The 20064-nt window shown below is 38.4% G+C and overlaps 1 protein-coding gene across 6 annotated transcripts in view; it reads left to right on the top strand.

Moving 5' to 3' along the window:
• LOC137615465 (eukaryotic translation initiation factor 4E type 2-like) overlaps positions 1 to 20064 on the top strand; it is a 124264-nt gene that overhangs the window by 87018 nt on the left and 17182 nt on the right. For 2 of the 6 annotated variants that reach the window (XM_068345354.1, XM_068345356.1), the window contains exons 6-8: positions 6303 to 6439; positions 7257 to 7476; positions 14741 to 14966. In XM_068345354.1, coding sequence (XP_068201455.1) covers positions 6303 to 6439; positions 7257 to 7476; positions 14741 to 14812 — 429 coding nt within the window. In that variant the 3' untranslated portion in view covers positions 14813 to 14966. Of the gene's footprint in view, positions 1 to 6302; positions 6440 to 7256; positions 7477 to 14740; positions 14967 to 20064 lie in introns of those variants that run through there. The other 4 variants (XM_068345357.1, XM_068345358.1, XM_068345355.1 and 1 more) reach the window with 3 other exon arrangements.

The raw sequence follows: 20064 nt of genomic DNA, 5'->3' as shown, positions 1-20064 counted from the left end.
TCAAGCGGGTAACGTTGTTATCGTTTTTGCTCTTCTCCCTAGTCTCTTTAGGGGAAGAAGGTAAACGTTTCTAGAGTTTTATTCTTGTTCCCAGGCTTTATGCGGTGAGAGATTTTAAACGTAGTTTATTTGATCTAGTGTTTAGTCTCTTTTCCAGCCACTGAATTATTTATCTTTCATTATGTTTTTCTGTTACATTGTAATACTGTTTTCGCAATTACTAACTTTTAATGAAGGATAGAATTGCGTGTTTCAGGTACAAACCACTTAAAGTTTCGAGTTCAGTGAAATAAGTGCAAACAGAAAATCAAAAGTGATAAAGTGATAAGCGCAAAGTGTTACAGTGTTGCGTTCGAGGGTTCGTCTGTTCGTGCCAGTTGTTCGCCTAGTCTGGGACCTCTTACAAGCTCCCAAGCCCAGGGGAGAAGTAACGTCGAAGGACTTATGGGTTCATCAGGCCTTGATCGACGAACAGACGTTTCCCTCCGTGGTTTCGGGTGTACCCACTCACGTAGCCGACGTGATCACCCCACCCACACAAAGACGAGAGAGCCCATTTATTCCTCGTCTGCGGAAGAGGTTTCTCGCAGAAACCATGGACCAAATCTTGCAGCTTTTAAGTGCAAGTCAGTCCCTTCCGCGCAAGTCCAACTCCTAGGTGTAGCCACTGCCACTGGGTCAGTTCGGACTTGCTGCAGTACGACAACTGCACACCTCCCAGAGAGGCAAGGTAGTACCGCAACAGGCAGTAACTCCGTCTGTTGCCGCACCAGCTGTTTTAGACCCTCAGTCTCAACGGACAGTAGCTCCGTTTGTTGTTGTCTTTCATAGACCCTAGTGGTCCATGCTGCAGACTATACAGTCTCAGCTTGCTCTTTCATACAGGAGTATCATGCTGGAAGGTTGACAATGTAGCCTGTTAACCTACAACCCGCCGAGGTTGTGCGCTCAGCAGATACTGCGGCTGCCTGCTCCCACCCTCCACCTGTGAGAGCTCCACCTCCGATGCGCAGTCCACCCTGCCAGACGCATGTTCTTGCTGCGCCTCCTGCTTTCATGCGTGAGTTGCCGCATCGGGAGTTGCCGGGTTCCAGCACTATGAGGCAACCTCCTCAACCCATGAGGCAGGAGCCTCATGCTATGCGGCAACCTCCTCTACCCATGAGGCAGGAGCCTCATGCTATGAGGAGCCTCATGCTATGCGGCATCCTCCTCAACCCATGAGGCAGGAGCCTCATGCTATGCGGCAACCTCCTCTATCCATGAGGCAGGAGCCTCATGCTATGCGGCATCCTCCTCAACCCATGAGGCAGGAGCCTCATGCTATGCGGCATCCTCCTCAACCCATGAGGCAGGAGCCTCATGCTATGAGGAGCCTCATGCTATGCGGCATCCTCCTCAACCCATGAGGCAGGAGCCTCATGCTATGAGGAGCCTCATGCTATGCGGCATCCTCCTCAACCCATGAGGCAGGAGCCTCATGCTATGCGGCAACCTCCTCTACCCATGAGGCAGGAGCCTCATGCTATGCGGCAACCTCCTCTACCCATGAGGCAGGAGCCTCATGCTATGCGGCATCCTCCTCAACCCATGAGGCAGGAGCCTCATGCTATGCGGCATCCTCCTCAACCCATGAGGCAGGAGCCTCATGCTATGAGGAGCCTCATGCTATGCGGCATCCTCCTCAACCCATGAGGCAGGAGCCTCATGCTATGCGGCAACCTCCTCAACCCATGAGGCAGTAGCCTCATACTATGCGGCATCCTCCTCAACCCATGCGGCATGAGCCTCATCCCTTGCAGCATGAGCCTCATCCCATGCAGCATGAGCCTCATCCCATGCAGCATGAGCCTCATCCCATGCAGCATGAGCCTCATCCCATGCAGCATAAGCCGCATGCCATGCAACATGCTCTGCTTACCTTACAGCATGCTCTACATACAGCATGCTCTGCATACCTTACAGCATGCTCTGCATACCTTACAGCATGTGCATACCTTACAGCATGCTCTGCATACCTTACCGCATGCTCCTCAGTCACACATCTTTGGTTGTTGCCAACTCACAAGACTGTCAAGCAGTTTCATAACGTTGTCTTCTGGTCTGCTGCTTTTGCACCAGTGAAACCCTCACTGAGAGAACTTAGCTTTTCTCGGATATGGTTCCTGTAGATGAGAAAGTGCTATTCTCCCTCCTTCTGATATTCCCTTGAGGACTCTGTCATTTGGAGAGGAGCCTTAAGCTGCTTAGCCTCCTATGGACTTTTATTTAAGCATAACATGCTTCCAGGGAGGGTAATGGTTCCGCTTCAGTCGCTAACCCCGTCTGTTGCCACACCTGCTCCCATAGACCTTGGGCTTTGTTGCAAGACATGCAGTCCAAGCTTAGTCCTTGTTAGAGGATTTTTTGTTTACGTAGTCAGTGTGTCACTGGGAAGACGTTCAACAACCAGCAGAAGTGACTTGTTGTGACGCAGTGCGGCAACCTCAGCAACCCGATAAGGAGTTGTCTGTACTACCCAGACAGTCTAGACAGTTTCGGGTTGTCGCTGTACTTCCTCGCTTCCCCATGGTTGACAGTTCACAGACTGTGCAGCAGTACCATGATCTTGTGTCCGGCTCCGTCAGACGACTGGCTTTTAAGAGCTCCCACAAGTCGTCGCTGTCTGGAGATTCTCAGATGGACTATGGATCTGACCAAGGAACTGGGCCTCCTGGTCAATTTAGAGGAGTCCCAGCTCGTCCCATCCCAGACCATTGTCTACCTGGGTATGGAGCTTCAGAGTCGAGCTTTTCGGGCTTTTCCGTCGGCCCCAAGGATCTACCAAGCCCTAGAATGCATCCAGAGCATGCTGAGAAGGAACCGATGCTCAGTCAGGTAGTGGATGAGTCTAACAGGGACACTTTCATCGCTGGCCCTGTTCATCGAGTTAGGGAGACTCCACCTCCGCCCCCTTCAGTATCATCTAGCTGCTCACTGGATAAAGGACATGACGCTAGAGACGGTCTCAGTTCCTGTTTCCGAAGAGAGGAGGTCTACTCTAACGTGGTGAAAGAACAGCTTTCTTCTCAAGGAAAGTCTACCTTTGGCTGTTCAGAAACCCGACCGCCGTCTCTTCTCGGACGCATCAGACACGGGCTGGGGTGCGACTTTGGACGGACAGGAATGCTCGGGAACATGGAATCAGGAGCAAAGGACACTTCACATCAATTGCAAGGAGCTGTTGGCGGTTCATCTGGCCTTGATAAACTTCAAGTCCCTCCAGCTTAACAAGGTGGTGGAGGTGGACTCTGACAACACCACAGCCTTGGCTTACATCTCCAAGCAGGGAGGGACTCATTCGTGGAAGTTGTTCTAGATCGCAAGGGACCTCCTCATCTGGTCAAAAGATCGAAAGCTCACGCTGGTAACGAGGTTCATTCAGGGCGATATGAATGTCATGGCAGATCGCCTCAGCCGGAAGGGTCAGGTCATCCCCACAGAGTGGACCCTTCACAAGAATGTTTGCAGCAGACTTTGGGCCCTGTGGGGTCAGCCAACCATAGATCTGTTCGCTACCTCGATAACCTAGAGGCTCCCGTTGTATTGTTCTCCGATTCCAGACCCAGCAGCAGTTCACGTGGATGCTTTTCTGCTGGATTGGTCCCATCTCGACCTGTATGCATTCCCGCCGTTCAAGATTGTCAACAGGGTACTTCAGAAGTTCGCCTCTCGCAAAGGGACACGGCTGACGTTGGTTGGCTCCCCTCTGGCCCGCGAGAGAATGGTTCATAGAGGTACTGCAATGGCTGGTCGACATTCCCAGGACTCTTCCTCTAGGAGTGGACCTTCTACGTCAACCTCACGTAAAGAAGGTACACCCAAACCTCCACGCTCTTCGTCTGACTGCCTTCAGACTTTCGAAAGACTCTCAAGAGCTAGGGGCTTTTCGAAGGAGGCAGCCAGAGCGATTGCCAGAGCAAGGAGGACATCCACTCTCAGAGTCTATCAGTCTAAAGGGGAAGTCTTCCGAAGCTGGTACAGGCCAATGCAGTTTCCTCAACCAGTACCACTGTAACCCAGATTGCTGACTTCCTGTTACATCTAAGGAACGTAAGATCCCTTTCAGCTCCTACGATCAAGGGTTACAGAAGTATGTTGGCAGCGGTTTTCCGCCACAGAGGCTTGGATCTTTCCACCAACAAAGATCTACAGGACCTCCTTAGGTCTTTTGAGACCTCAAAGGAACGTCGGTTGTCCACTCCAGGCTGGAATCTAGACGTGGTCCTAAGGTTCCTTATGTCATCAAGATTTGAACCTCTCCAATCAGCCTCTTTTAAGGACCTCACATTAAAAACTCTTTTCCTCGTGTGCTTGACAACAGCTAAAAGAGTAAGTGAGATCCACGCCTTCAGCAGGAACATAGTTTTCACATCTGAAACGGCTACATGTTCCTTGCAGCTGGGTTTTTTGCTAAAACGAGCTTCCTTCACGTCCTTGGCCTAAGTCGTTCGAGATCCCAAGCCTGTCCAACTTGGTGGGGAACGAACTGGAGAGAGTACTTTGCCCAGTTAGAGCTCTTAGGTACTATCTAAAAAGGTCATAACCTTTACGAGGACAATCAGAAGCCTTATGGTGTGCTATCAAGAAGCCTTCTCTTCCAAGGTCTAAGAACTCAGTTTCTTACTAAATCAGGCTTCTGATTAGGGAAGCACATTCTCATCTGAAGGAAGAAGACCTTGCTTTGCTGAAGGTAAGGACACATGAAGTGAGAGCTGTGGCTACTTCAGTGGCCTTCAAACAGAACCGGTCCTCACTTCACTCCGCATTCTCTACAGGTATAAACATAATAAAACATTAAATTGCATTATAGCGCACCGTGCCGGTTGACGCCAGGTTTATTTTTCCAATGAATCATACTTTTAGAAAACAATATAGATGTAACATTACATATTCTAATAACTTTTACAAACTTCTGTACTGATATAGCAGTGCATATTTAAAACAAAATGAACAAACTTTCAAATTAACATATAAGCCTCCTCTGCCGCCCAGGAAAAACCATAGATAAAAAACAAAATCTCAAGTTTTGAAAAAACTATGGAAACCTGTGTATCCACGGCAATAATGCAGAGTAACTCAAATTTGAGTGGTGGAACCTCACTCTTGTACTACTAATAAATAATAATGATAATATTAATAATAAATTCGACTTGCTCGGGCTAGCGTGCGCTAGAAAGTGACCACTTCCTAAATACCTCTTCAAACATCGAATACGTTTCACCTAACACTAAATTCTCATGGGCCACTGCCTACATAACAACTGAACTTAAGTAACAAGACACTTAAGATCTGCTTACATGTCGTTAGGACAATTATTTTTCGCTATACTTCGTAACGCGAAAAAATTCTATTCTCTGCAGAGTGTTATGGATGCAACCTATTGGAGAAGCAAGTCAGTGTTCGCATCATTCTATCTCAAAGATGTCCAGTCTCTTTACGAGAACTGCTACACCCTGGGACCATTCGTAGCAACGAATGCAGTAGTAGGCGGGGGCTCAGCCACTACATTCCCATAATCCCATAACCTTTTTAACCTTTCTCTTGAATACTTTTTATGGGTTGTACGGTCGGCTAAGAAGCCTTCCACATCCTTGTTGATTTGGCGGGTGGTCAATTCTTTCTTGAGAAGCGCCGAGGTTAAAGGTTGTGATGAGGTCCTTTAGTATGGGTTGCAGCCCTTTATACTTCAGCACCTAAGAGTCGTTCAGCATCCTAAGAGGACCGCTACGCTCAGTAAGGAAGACGTACTTAATAAAGGCAGAGTAATGGTTCAAGTCGTCTTCCTTACCAGGTACTTATTTATTTTATGTTATTTTTGAATAACTAATAAAATGAAATACGGGATACTTAGCTTCTTTGTTAACATGTATGCTGGTCTCCACCCACCACCCTGAGTGTGAATCAGCTACATGATCATCGGGTAAGATTAATATTGAAAAATGTTATTTTCATTAGTAAAATAAATTTTTGAATATACTTACCCGATGATCATGATTTAATTGACCCACCCTTCCTCCCCATAGAGAACCAGTGGACCGAGGAAAAAATTGAGGTGGTGTTGACAAGAAGTACTGGAGTACCTGACCACAGATGACGCTGTAGTGTACACCCCCACCTGTATAGCGATCGCTGGCGTATCCCGACCGTAGATTTCTGTCGGGCAACAGAGTTGACAGCTACATGATCATCGGGTAAGTATATTCAAAAATTTATTTTACTAATGAAAATAACATTTTTTCTAAAGAATGATCATTTTTCAGGAGGACATCATATCCATATGGAACCGAACAGCCCAGGACTCTGCAATAACAGGTCGTATTAGAGACATCCTCAAGAGAGTTCTGAATCTTCCACCTAACACCATAATGGAGTACAAGACACATAACGACTCTCTCAAGTAAGTCCTTTTGTCTTTTCTTGCACCGAGCTTAAACTAATCCTTGGCTTTTGAAAGAGGAATGCTTATCTTCACTTTGGTCTTTCTGTCCCAGTATGCAAAATGAACTCCGGTCTTTTAGGATTTTAAATTATACAGGATATGTATCCTTTTGTTAGGTTTGAAATGGAATTCTGATTTATGGCATGAAATTACTCTCCTGATAGGTTGTAGAATTAGTAAAGTTTTTTAATTTATACATTTTTATTTATTAAATATTTACATGCTGGTGTCGAATATAGTGGTTATATGAATTTCATTAATCACATTATCATTTCTTGTAACTGGTAGTTCCTTGTTTAGCCATTTTGAGCTGAAAAGACATAAATTGAACCATACGTAAGGTTAGTTACTGTAAACAAAAGAGATTGAAAACAAGCTTGTGATGCCACATTCCACTATAGAATTGAAATACAATAATTGCAAGTAGTTATTTTTTTATTTAGTAGAGTAGATTTTATTACTTTTTCTTCAATTCAAAGATGTTGCAAAGTAATTGAGTTGGGACAAATTATTTCAGATTTGTTCCCTATTCCAAACCACTTCTTTAAGCCGTTCATGCCATAAATTGTTTCCCCTCTATATGCGTCTTCTAAATGTGTGGGTATTCATTTAGTTTTTATACTGTTGCGATCTCATTTAAAGCTAAGGCTATCCTTGGCTATTTTCAACTTGGTATGTCAGCTTGCATCACCTTATTAGGAAAAAGAATGTTTTCATAATACAAAACATGTTTTGCTTAAATAATTATTCATCATTTATTACCTCATTTCCCTAGACTAACTATATCTAGTGGAACGAACTCGTACCATTCAAGATTGGAAAACCCTACAGTGTGCATGCCCGGACCAGCATGTGATGACTCGTACCCTTACTTTACTTGTGCAAAGAATTCTAAGGCCCAAATAGGCCCAAGAGAGATGAGTAATGGGTTTGTAGGAATTGATATTTCCACAAGTGGGAATGAGAAGAAAACCAGCCCCCAACTAAGAACTAAGGTTAGATTTATTTACATTAAGATGAAACTATTGAAATCTCAAAAGTTTATGAAAGTGAATGAACGGAATAGAATGAATAAAGAAAATTATGATGGTGGAGGAGGGTGGTAGCTTCTTGAATATTTCACAGGGGATAAGGAACTCTGCATCATATGCCTTAAAGTCTTACCAATCTTGAATGGTATAAGTCGATCTTACTGGGTATTGCCTGTCTGTGGAAACTGGGCAATAAGTTGGAGGAAATATTATAATTCCTTTTCTTCATATAGCTTATTCTTAAATACAAACCACTTATCAGTAGCCAGTATCAGTACATTTATACGGTACAGTATCCGTGGTACTTTATTTTTGGGGGAGTAAATATAATTTTCAGTGAAAGATAACTGTCTTGGATGTCTGTTCTTTTCTTCATGTACCATATGTAGATAACGGCAAAGTTTGCCATGAAATATTGTGATTGTTATAAGAAAATGTGGTGTATGTTTTTAATTTTAAGGTTTAACCCTTTTACCCCCAGGCTATTTGGAAATTTCCAACCCTTAACCCCCGGGGGTTATTTTTTTCAAACACATTTTGCTGTATATATTTTTTAAATTGCTCTAACAGCCTTAATTTTTGTCATAGAGATGTCGGGTTGGTCTCATTCTCTTGGGAAATGCCTGAAATTTCTTAAAAAATTATCAAAAATATGCAAAAAATAAATTTAAATAGCAGTTTTTTGCAAGAACGTACTGGTACGTCCATGGGGGTAAAGGGATGAGTTTTGTGAAACGTACCAGTACGTCCTTTGGGGGTAAAAGGGTTAACATTAAATAAGAAATATTACATTCCTGCAATTATCTAAAAAAGTTTTGCTAATGGATTTTTCATACTGTCATTGTACTAAGATTGAAATATTCACTCTGGAATTTTAAGCTTCTAGTAATTAAGCATTTTATGAGATATATGTATATATAGTATTTTGGGGCTAAGGGAATAACATTACAGTACAGGTACTAGATTTGTCATGCTTTCTTCTAATCTATGTAAATGAGATGTACTGTATTGCAATAATTTGTATATAATCTGTGTATTGTATTTAGCATGGTAAACTGCTTTGATCTGACCTTATGCTATTCTTGTCTTGATGTAATCTTATTTCCTTCACATTCGTTATGCAACTGATTACGTATATATACTTTTTGATGAAGTACCATGCAGGTATACAGTAAATAACTGTTTCTAATTTAAAATTGGTGTATAATATCTAAATGGATATCTATATTTTTTTTTTGTATCTTGTTAGATATTTATTTTGTGATGTTACAGTGAACCCTCACTACTTCGCGGTTCGACCATCGCGGATTCACCACTTCGCGGATTTTTTTCATAACCCATATATATATACATATTGGTAATAACAAAATCAACATACTGTACTGAATAATCAATATAATCGATGCAAAAACTAACCTATACACAGATGTGTACAGTAAATGCGTTTGTTTCTTCATTATGATCAGAGAAACGTAAACAAAACATTGGTTGCCATTTTTTATCGTGCTTTTTGGCGTGTTTAGGAAACGCATGATATAAAATCGCCTTTAATATTTGTGCCTGTTTTAGTTTAGGGTACTGTAGTACATGCATTAAGTGTTCTGTACATTAAAGGGTAGTTTGTTAACAGTACTACGTACAAGGGAAGGTTTTAAAAGTCTGAATATACATGTTAAATAAATAGGTAAATATGGTGTCACTACTTCGCGGATTTTCACCTATCGCGGCCGGGTCTGGAACCTATCTACCGCGATAAACGAGGGTTCACTGTACACATTTTAAAGAATCTGCAGTGAGGTTTTGAAAAGGCATGACAAGTGGAAAATTAGGTTTTGAAAAGGCAGACAAGTGGAAACTTAATTTCTTTGCGTACTATTTTTATAATGTGTAGGTTCTTACATAGTTTTTTTTTTTTAAGTTTTTATTTTTTAGTAATGAATATCGAGACGAAAGATATACAAATAGTGTGTAGTAAATTTCTTTATCGATGGGTCCTTTAAGGCCCTGTACAGTAGAGCAATTTATAGTTTTTTAGAAAAATTTTATTCTTCACTACAAAACTTACAATATTTCACATTCTTGTTTTGTGCATCCATATAAGTGTCCTAGACACTCCTCAGAAGCAGCACTATTATAACATTATGGAGTTGATAGTGTATGCAGGTTCCAACATTATGGAGTTGATAGTGTATGCAGGTTCCAACATTATGGAGTTGATAGTGTATGCAGGTTCCAACATTATGGAGTTGATAGTGTATGCAAGTTCCACAAGTTTTCTAGAAGCAAACTTAGTCCTTGTGTTGTTTAGGCCAACTATAACTACAAAGAGTTGAGTTGGAGACTTAATTTTTATTATGTGTTTTTATTGAATTAATTAAATTTTAAAGACACACTTTGCAATTCACGGAGAAAACGCATCAAGTTTATTGTATCGTTATATGGGTCTTGAAGAGACCCACCTCTGGTGCGCCTCATAGTAGATATTGAAATTTATTCTCAGATATTTTACCATTTCATAATCACCACAAATTAAGTTTTTCACAATTAATATGAAGGAAATTCAGTAAATTAAATTAGAGCTATAGCCTATTTCAAATGAATTTCTGAACTGATTGTAGGATGTATTGATTGTGGGTGTTTTTTATGAATTTCATGTGCTGTTTTTGAAAAAATAGTTTTCTTTTATTGACAATTTTTGTTCCTAAAATTTAGCTCACTAAAACGGGTAATACATAAAAGTTCTTTTAATGAAATGATTGTCTAATGTATTGAATACATATATCATTAGCTAGTATATGTAATTTATGGCACAATATTTGGATATAGATTCTCAAGAAGAAATGCATTTGCTTATGACTGGGCATTTTAAAATGAGAGCTTCTTTTCATTGTCGGAATCGGCTTTGAAAGCTTCGATCGGATTTTCATGCAAGGAATAAATGAAATTTATGAAAACAAAGTCACCAATAGCGTGATTTGTGAATTATCCATACACATTTTCAATATACAGTTGTTGGAAAGAAGGTTTTATGAACTAAAAGTACCTGCATACTAACATGATCATCTAGAGACTGGAATGCGGAGAAAAATGTTTGGTAATAAGATTATTACATGAGCCCGTGTTTAATTCCTTCTGGGAGCACCATTCCACAAATAAAATAGTTACGCAACCCTTGTTCTTTGATCTCCACATAACTAACGCTCAGATGCTTCTGCACTTTGTTATTTGTAAGGGCATTTGGATTCTCTGATTGATCCACCAGAAGATGTTTGATTTGGAAATTCCCTCTGTCAATAGCAGAGAACAACAGGTTTAGACAGCTTTTATGGCCTTGCGACTTGGAATTTTCTTCTTCTGCTTCTTAAATAAATAACTGGTCTCGTCACAATCGAACATTTTCCTCGGCATGTAAGACTCGGAATCAACAAATGTCTTAAATTCTGCCATGAATGCTTTGGGTGGATGGATGGAGTGAAGAAAGCTCCGGGCGATAGGTGGATAGATGTGAGAGAGGCAAGAGGGCATGCTAAAAATAGGAATGAATGGCGAGCGATTGTGACACAGTTCCAGTAGGCCCTGCTGCTTCCTCCGGTCACCTTGGATGACCGCGGAGGTAGCAACAGTAGGTGATTCAGCTTACGAAGCTTCATATGTGGTGGATAATGGGGGAAGGTGGGCTATGGCACCATAGCAGTACCAGCCGAACTCGGTTGAGTCCCTCATCAGGCTGGGAGGAGCGTAGAGAGGATAGGTCCGCTTTTTTAATTTTTCATTTTTTTTATGTCTGCTACCCCCAAAATTGGGGGATGTGCCTTGGTATATAGATAAAGATGAATGGTTCTACTACCGTGAGACCACTGTGTAGCACAAAAAATATGGATGCTAGTTCTCTTGAAGTTTTCAAACCAGTCCCTTGTGTTTTTTGTTTTGCTGACATACCCGGTTCATTTTTTCAAAAGGTCGGCATTCAATACCTTTGCTATTTTGCAGATAATGTTCTCGGTAATCTTAAATCCTGCCAGCTACTTTTCCTTGATCGAGAGAAGCAGTAATTTTTCAATGTTATCAGGGACACGTGGCCATTGTTTTGTCAGTGTCAGCACCCACTTTTGTAACATCAGTTGATTTGATCTTTTCTTTTTTTCTTAAGAATTGTATAAGTCAGTGATGCTTTGCAAGGTCTACCTCATGTGTACCTTTTTCATGCCTCTTGATATTTTTTCTTTTTAACTTCAAAGGTAATCTTCATCTTAACTTCTTAATCATCTTGGGGCCCATTGTCATGATACTGTTAAGTACTTTCAACAAGATGATGAATAATAGCAATCACAACTCAATAAAAAACATGGTCTCAATGCTACAAAGAACAGTTCAAATGATGTTCACATGATACTATACACAGCATTATACATACATACATATACCAAGGCACTTCCCCCAATTTTGGGGGGTAGCCGACATCAACAAATGAAACAAAAGAAAAAGGGGACCTCTACTCTCGTTCCTCCCAGCCTGACAAGGGATTTATGCTGCTGAATATTGGTTGGAGAGTGGAAGAATTATGTTCTGTACAAAGGAAAGGGATGCAAAGTAACGCAAAACAAAATATAAAAGTCACCTTAACACAGCGGGTACATTGTGTGGGTTGTGTATGGATACCGCTTGACTTCTTTCTCGTTATTAATTGTCGATAAAAATGTTGATACCGAGCAAAATTTTTCGCTCGCGGACCGATCCAATTCCTTTAATCCAATTTGAATATGCATGTTTGTATATATGCTCGTATTTAAAGTTACTTGTAAATGTAGGTACTACTGTACAAATAAAGTGTGTGGAGAATTTCTCCATCTTGTTTATAGAGTAGACAGTACTGTAGATGTTTTTCGTATGTTGCTTTCAGTTCTTTACCTTCCTCTTGTTTTTTGTTTTTTTAAGTTTTTATGGTTTTTTTTTTTTTTAAGTTTTTATAGTTTATGTGGGAAGGGTCTAATTTAATCTTCTTACTGTTCTTGAAATATGTTAAATTGATTGTTTATTCTTTCCTTATAGTTTATTTATATCCTTGTTTCCTTTCCTCACTGGGCTATTTTTCCCTGTTGGAACCCATGGGATTATAGCATCTTGCTTTTCCAACTAGGGTTATAGCCTGGCTTGTAATAATAATTGTGATTATAATCCTTTGGCTCATTTCATAAAATAAGTCTGGTTTGGGGGGCAGGTGAGCTTGTGTGTTTGTGGAGGGCTCTAAAATTGGCTTGGTGGCTGCAGCCAAGGTATTTATCTTAACAATATAATGAATATCCTTTGACATTTATGATAAAGATAAGCATTCTTTGCAAGATTTTTTTTTCTTCTTACATCGGAAGGTGTCGGTTTTTCTTTCTGTAGATGGCATGCAGTCAAATAACTCGAATTAACAAATTAGTTTTAATGTATTAATTCTGTGTGTAAAGAAATTTTAAAACTGATTTTGTCAGGTATGAATGCTGTAAGTTTGATTGTTTTAAGCTGTTGTAGCTCAGAGATACATTAAAACTCAATACATAAGACTTTGACACTTTTATAGAAACTGGTTTCTTTAATTTTCAGAACCCCTAATTATCTCAGGTTCAAGTTGTAGAGGTTGACTGAAGTCTAGGAGTGAAATCTGTAATGTTTTATTCATTGCATTAGTAATGCTATTAGTTTTTCACTTATTTCAGTATAGACTATCATTTCTTGCGTATGGAGGGATTAATCATGGAATTTTTCCTTTGTTTCATTCTAAGGACAGCTGCTTATTTGTTAGCTTTGAAGTTTCCTTTGATTTTTATGGTAGCTGGATATGAAACTTTGTTTCCACTTGCTAGGGATTAGTTTTGTTACTCAGCAAATTTTATTGTAATATGGTTGCCAATTACCTGACAATTTATATAATTCCTGTATCTAAAGTTTTTTAATGTCTGGTTGCATTATGTTGGAATTCATATGCTATCAGTAATCTTTGCAGTTAGGCTTTTGCAATGGCCAGGGGGCTTGAGATATTCATACGATTTTAGCATTGCACAGAAATCTAATTCTGGTCACCTTAGTTCATATGATTGGAGTTTAATTTAATGTTGCTCTTGATGTTAGTTCAGGAGATTCTATTTCATCTTGATCAAGTGCGAGTTGATGGCCCACTTCTTGAAACGGTTTTTTGAAATTTGAACTGTAGGTTACTAAGAATAGTTGATGGACATCATAATGATTAATGGGATGCAACCTCTGGTGTTTCTTATGGTAGTTTTTATTATCATGCGCTTTTTATATACAGCAGCCATTATTTAAAGGGTTTTATTAACAGTGGCCTCGTATATCCCATTGTTTTATTATTGATCAATAGGTTTTAGATTGGCTTTGAGCTTTGGAACATGAAGGGAAACTGGCTGTCAATGCAGTGGAATACTTTGATAGTGGGAGCTTTGTTAGCATTTCTATCTTGCCTTTGTTCAGTAAACAGGGCTATATTTATATCTGCATCTAACTCCTCGTGCAATCTTATGATATAGGAACTTGAAAATAACTTGGTATATATAGGACAAGCACGCACAAGATGTACATAATGTTGTTGAATTTTCGCTGGTCTTTCTTGCTTGCTTTTTAGAAAACTCTCAGCATGCTAAGTGGTGTTGATTTTATTTTGAATCTATTGTTTTGTAGATACTTATGAGTGTTAGTATTTGAAACTATCCTTCCCCCGGTACAGTAGTTCTGAAATGTCAAATTTGTTCCTCTAGCATGATTAAAAAAAACACCCTGCATGTCTTCACTCGTGAAGAGCAAACTTTTACTGACCTTACAACTTTAATGTGTTACAAAAATATGTATTTTGATTTATTTTCAGTATTTAATTTCTGGTTTTAAGGTAATTTTGTTTGATGTTGATACAGTGATGATAGCACAGCTATATATTTTGTGTAATCAGCCATGTAGTTATCCTCTTGATTTGCACATGTCCCCTTTGATTTCTATATTTTATTATTAAGTTTTCCCTTTGTATTATTGCACAAGGGTTAAAGTACTGGTCCTATTACACCCAACATCTTTCCCCTCTCTTTTATTTTTTACTTTATTGATAGTAACTGTAATAGTTTAGTAGTACTGGGTTATTCAGCATTCCATGCCCCATTTACGCTAAGTGTTCGACATCGCCTCGAACTGTAGATGTATGATTAGTTTTCATTAATTGCTCCTAATTCCATTCCAGATTCATCGGATAATTAAGGTTCCATTGAAGATAAAATCTGATCACTTGCATGAAGCCTCCAGTTTTGTGTAAAAGAAAAAAATAGTTTTTATCTTTTTCTTATGAATCCTTCAGCATGTGTGTCAGATGTGGTTTTTATTGTGATAAATCTTCCTTAGAGGGCTGGTCCTAAGGTTTTGTAATGGCTTTATATTAAAGTCGGAAAGTGATTTCCGCCAAAGGCTTTGATGAGAAGTTTTTTTACCTCTAGAGTTACGTCTACGCTGTAGGTGCTTTTCTAATCTTAGATGAATTGCCCGTCAGTTGTATAGTTGAAATTTGAAATTTCCGTCTTCCAGTATTCCTTGCAAATAGGTGCTCCAACTATTTCAGGGTAAAGAAATGTCACGGTAAGCTTGCTTCGTTCGGACATGATCAGAAATGAAAATAACTTGGATAGGAACTCTACAGTTTGAATGAACATAAAAACTACATGAAGATATAGGGTTCTGACTGAACAACAAATGGTGAGAGCATGACCCAATTTTTAATTACAATAATTGATCGTCAAAGAAGGGATGTTATCACACAAAATGGAATGATTTAGGTTATTGTCAATAGACCCAATTTTTAATTACAATAATTGACCGTCAAAGAAGGGATGTTATCACACAAAATGGAATGATTTAGGTTATTGTCAATAGACCCAATTTTTAATTACAATAATTGATCGTCAAAGAAGGGATGTTATCAAACAAAATGGAAGGATTTAGGTTATTGTCAGTGTTTTTGAAAGCCCGACACAGATCTGACATACACACACTGTACACTATATGACTACTGTTCGTGTTTGAAAAAAAAAAAACTGAAATGGAAGTCTACATAGTTGTTGGTTGTGGATTCTTACTTGATCCTTTATAGTTTCTAAGAAATTAGTTATAGTAACTTAGGAGACTTAGTTCCAAGAATTGGCTCAAGGTTTCATCATTAGTGGTGGTAGAGTAGTAAGGAAGAAAAATTTTAAAAAATGTCTATTAAAATGCAATATGGTGTATCCATAATAAAGCAGATTTTTTAGAGCTGAAATATTCGCAAGCCCACAAAAAGGCCTTGCAAATTGACCCTCGAAACGAATGAACGAACAAGAAAATTCAGTTTTGTTTGTGTATCCTCATACATGCAAAAATCAGAATTGATTTGGCAACTGATATCAACCATTCAATGTCCCTCAATAATGGATTCTTTTATTTTTTTCAGTCCTTAATCTATGAAAAGATAGTTTATAAAATTTTGTTTGAATTTTCGAATAATATGGTAGGTGTACCATATCTATAGTCAATTTTTCTTAGCGAGGCAGATTTGCATCGACTCGCAGCGGCGCCCTTATAGCTCGGAAAAATTTCCTGATCTGTAATTGGTTGGACAAGATCATTCTAACCAATCAGCGATCAGGAAAGCTTTCCGAGCTAAAAGGGCACTCCTGCGAGTCGGTACAAATCTGCCTCGCTAAAAAAACTTGACTATAGTATGTGCTAATGTTCAAGTACTTGAGTTTGTGTTTGAACTCTTTAAAGCCAACTCTCTGATAATTAAAAGCCTTATAACAGCTTTGCTTAAAGAGCTTATTTAATATGCTAGAAACTCTTCCATCTAGAATACTTTGCATTTTTAGTGTTTTACCTAGAGAAATATTTACTGATCATCCTGACATTTTCCTAGTTTTGATTTTAGAATATTACACTACTTTTTGTCAACAACCTACTTTTTGATGACAACCTACTTTTTGTCAACAACCTACTTTATGTCAACAACCTACTTTTTGTCAACAACCTACTTTTTGAGGCCAACCTATCGTTTTATAAAAAGATGTGCACTGGTGCCATCTCTTACATGCCACGCAATTGCATGAATGTGAAAGTCTAAAAGAAAAAAGTAACATTATTATGAAATAGTTTGTATGATGGTATGCTAACCCTTTTACCCTCGGGCTATTTGGAACTTTCCAACCCTTAACCCCCAGGGGCTATTTTTTTTTCAAGCACATTTTGCAGTATATTTTTATTTAAATTGCTCTAACAGCCTTAATTTTCATCATAGAGAGGTTAGGTTGGTCTCATTCTCTTGGAAGATGCCTGAAGTTTCTCAAAAAATTATAAAGAATATGCCCAAAAAAAATTTAAATAGCAGTTTTTTGCAAGGGCGTACCGGTACGTCCATGGGGGGTAAAGGGATGAGTTTTGTGAAACGTACCAGTATGTCCTTTGGGGGTAAAAGGGTTAAAAACCAAGTCTGAATTAATTCCTGAATTATTGAGATAGATTTCCAAAGACCAAGTCCTAAGCAGATACATGCATTATTTGGAATTCAGGTGCCCTAACCTCTATAACCCTTTTACCCCCAAAGGACGTACTGGTACGTTTCACAAAAGCCATCCCTTTACCCCCATGGACGTACCGGTATGTCCTTGCAAAAAATGCTATAAATTTTTTTTTTTCATATTTTTGATAATTTTTTGAGAAAATTCAGGCATTTTCCAAGAGAATGAGACCAACCTGACCTCTCTATGACAAAAATTAAGGCTGTTATAGCAATTTAAAAAAAAATATACTGCAAAATGTGCTGGGAAAAAAATAACCCCCTGGGGGTTAAGGGTCGGAAATTTCCTAATACCCTGGGGGTAAAAGGGTTAAGAAAGATTCTTCGTGAAGGGGGCTTTTTTATACCATAATACATAATACGGAATATCGTAAAGGTCTTTTTCAGGTCTTATGCGTTTATCAGCAATTTCTACCTTTCAGGCCATAGGTCTTGCAAAATCTTTGTTAATATATTGATGTTTGAAATAAATTTTTATGCTCTTCCAGTCCTTTCTCAAAAAGTTATTATACTAACTGATATTTAAGAATGCTGATAGGGATGTACGTTATATACTGTATGCTTGTATATACACGTACAGTATGTTTCTTTAATGTGCAAATAGTAGTAAATGAAGGAGAGTAATTTCTTAAATTCCAAGAGCTTATGAAAAGCACTTTTGGTAAATTTAGCAAATTTGTTAATGCAATTGCACTTTAAAACATTCAACAGTAATTATTATCAGATTAAGTTAACAGATCCCTGTTATATTGCAAGGTTTTTTTAGGTTGACTATACTCATTTCAAGCATTTTTAATTCTAAATCATCAAATTATGTACTGGACGTGTCTCTTTTAGACCCTTTTTGGAAAATTTTAAAGTCCAATGTAGACGATTGTTCAATAAACAGAGGTAGGAACGTAGAGAGTAGAGGTCCCCTTTTTTGTTTTGTTTCATTTGTTGATGTCGGCTACCCCCCAAAATTGTGGGAAGTGCCTCGGTATATGGATGGATGGATGTTCAGTTTAAGAAATCAAATCTCAGATAATTGGAATATGGGTATTGTTTATACCAGGAGTTAAAGATATTTAATTTGTATTTTGCTAACCAAGTTCTTATTGAGAGAGCCTTCTAGTTATTGCTTCCTTGTTGAATGCAATGTAATTTTATTGTATTAGCCACTGAATTATTTTTATATAACTCAAAGGTCCATGTATAGAAAAGTAATCTTTTGTGTATTAATCACTTATTTTTATATAACTCAAAGGTCCTTTTGTAGAAAAGTATTGTCTTGAAAATATAAATTTTGGTGGAAAAATGAAATCAGGATCTTCCTGGACAAACCATGGGTCAATAATAACTTATACTGTACCGTATGTACTAGGTAATGCCTCTGCTGTGTCAGTGATATTCCATTTGTATAAATTGAACTCTTTAAGAGACTAGGCAGAAGGCATTCTTGGAGGAAATGGATAATGAGAGCTTCACTTCATGGTAAATGTTGAGAAATTTATTAGTACTAGGTTCTGTATTTTGACAACCTTTTTAACCCTTTTACCCCCAGGCTATTTGGAAATTTCCAACCCTTAACCCCCAGGGGGTTATTTTTTTCCCAGAACATTTTGCAGTATATTTTTTTAAATTGCTCAAACAGCCTTAATTTTTGTCATAGAGAGGTCAGGTTGGTCTCATTCTCTTGGAAAATGCCTGAATTTTCTCAAAAAATTATCAAAAATATGAAAAAAAAAATTTGTATAGCATTTTTTTGCAATGACGTACCGGTATGTCCATGGGGGTAAAGGGATGGCTTTTGTGAAACGTACCAGTACGTCCTTTTGGGGTAAAAGGGTTAAGTGACTAGGCAGAAGGCATTCTTTGAGGAAATGGATAATGAGAGCTTCACTTCATGGTAAATGTTGAGAAATTTATTAGTAATAAGTTCTGTATTTTGACAATCTTTTTAATCACATTGGTGTATTATTATAAGAATAATTTGCCATTTTGCTGTTGATAGTCGAGATGTTATTTTCTAATCTAGCTATGCTTTTTCCAAACTCAATTTCAAGATCAAGAGTTTAGGTCTTTTCTTAGCTTAGATGGCTCTACAAAATTGGAAATTAGAAACTGAATAACCTAAATGTATACTGTATTAGTATATCATGATATTCATAAATACCTAGGAGTTAGGTAAGCAAAGTAATGTTATTGGGGAATTTGCTCCAAATTATTTTTCTTAATTTATATTTTTACTTTCCTTGAACTTGAACTCTTAGAACTTTAGCCAAAGAATAGTGATTGGAAGCTGGTAACTACCATTTGTCATAGTTGTTAATAGGTTAAGATCCTATTATTTTACTAAAGAGAAGTCTTTACATTTACCATTTGCTGGTGAAAATTGTCCTTTTCTTATTTACAACGTTTTTCACCGAGTACCATTATGTTCCTCTGAAAATCAACATTTACTCTAAAAAAAAAATCTGCTTATAGCTACTTTAATTTTAAATGTCGAGCCTTTGTACTTTATGAAGAGTTCTTTTTTTTTTTTTTTATAATGAACATACTGTAGTCCTCTCATTTTACAAATGTTTAAGGTTCTTTTGAAGGAGATTGCAAATACCACTTGTTTTACCCCTTTAGTCATCAAGTAATACAGGAATTATGTCTCGCATTAGAGCAGCTGTTGTGACTGGTCTTGTATTTGCACATTTCTCCAGTTTCCTCCTTAACACTGTTCTTCATCCGACACAAAGTCAGCACAGTTTTGTTTTTTATTATGAATAGGATAGTTAATTTTATTTCATTGAATGGTATATTGCTGAATTTTAGACACTGGTTGCTGCAGTACAGTAAAATTGCCATTCAGTGTTTCTGGGGAGATAAGATAGCAAGCTCACGTTCTTGTTAGGCGATTTGTAATGGCGAGAGTGTGTAGGGTTATGCTTTAACATAAAATAAGGATGGTATTAGCTTCTCATTCTTGTTAACCACGT

The sequence above is a fragment of the Palaemon carinicauda genome, chromosome 21 (assembly GCF_036898095.1).
Source record: "Palaemon carinicauda isolate YSFRI2023 chromosome 21, ASM3689809v2, whole genome shotgun sequence".
NCBI classification, from domain to species: domain Eukaryota; kingdom Metazoa; phylum Arthropoda; class Malacostraca; order Decapoda; family Palaemonidae; genus Palaemon; species Palaemon carinicauda.
The sequence above is the reverse complement of the archived record's forward strand: the minus strand, read 5'-3'. Positions and strand labels throughout refer to the sequence as shown.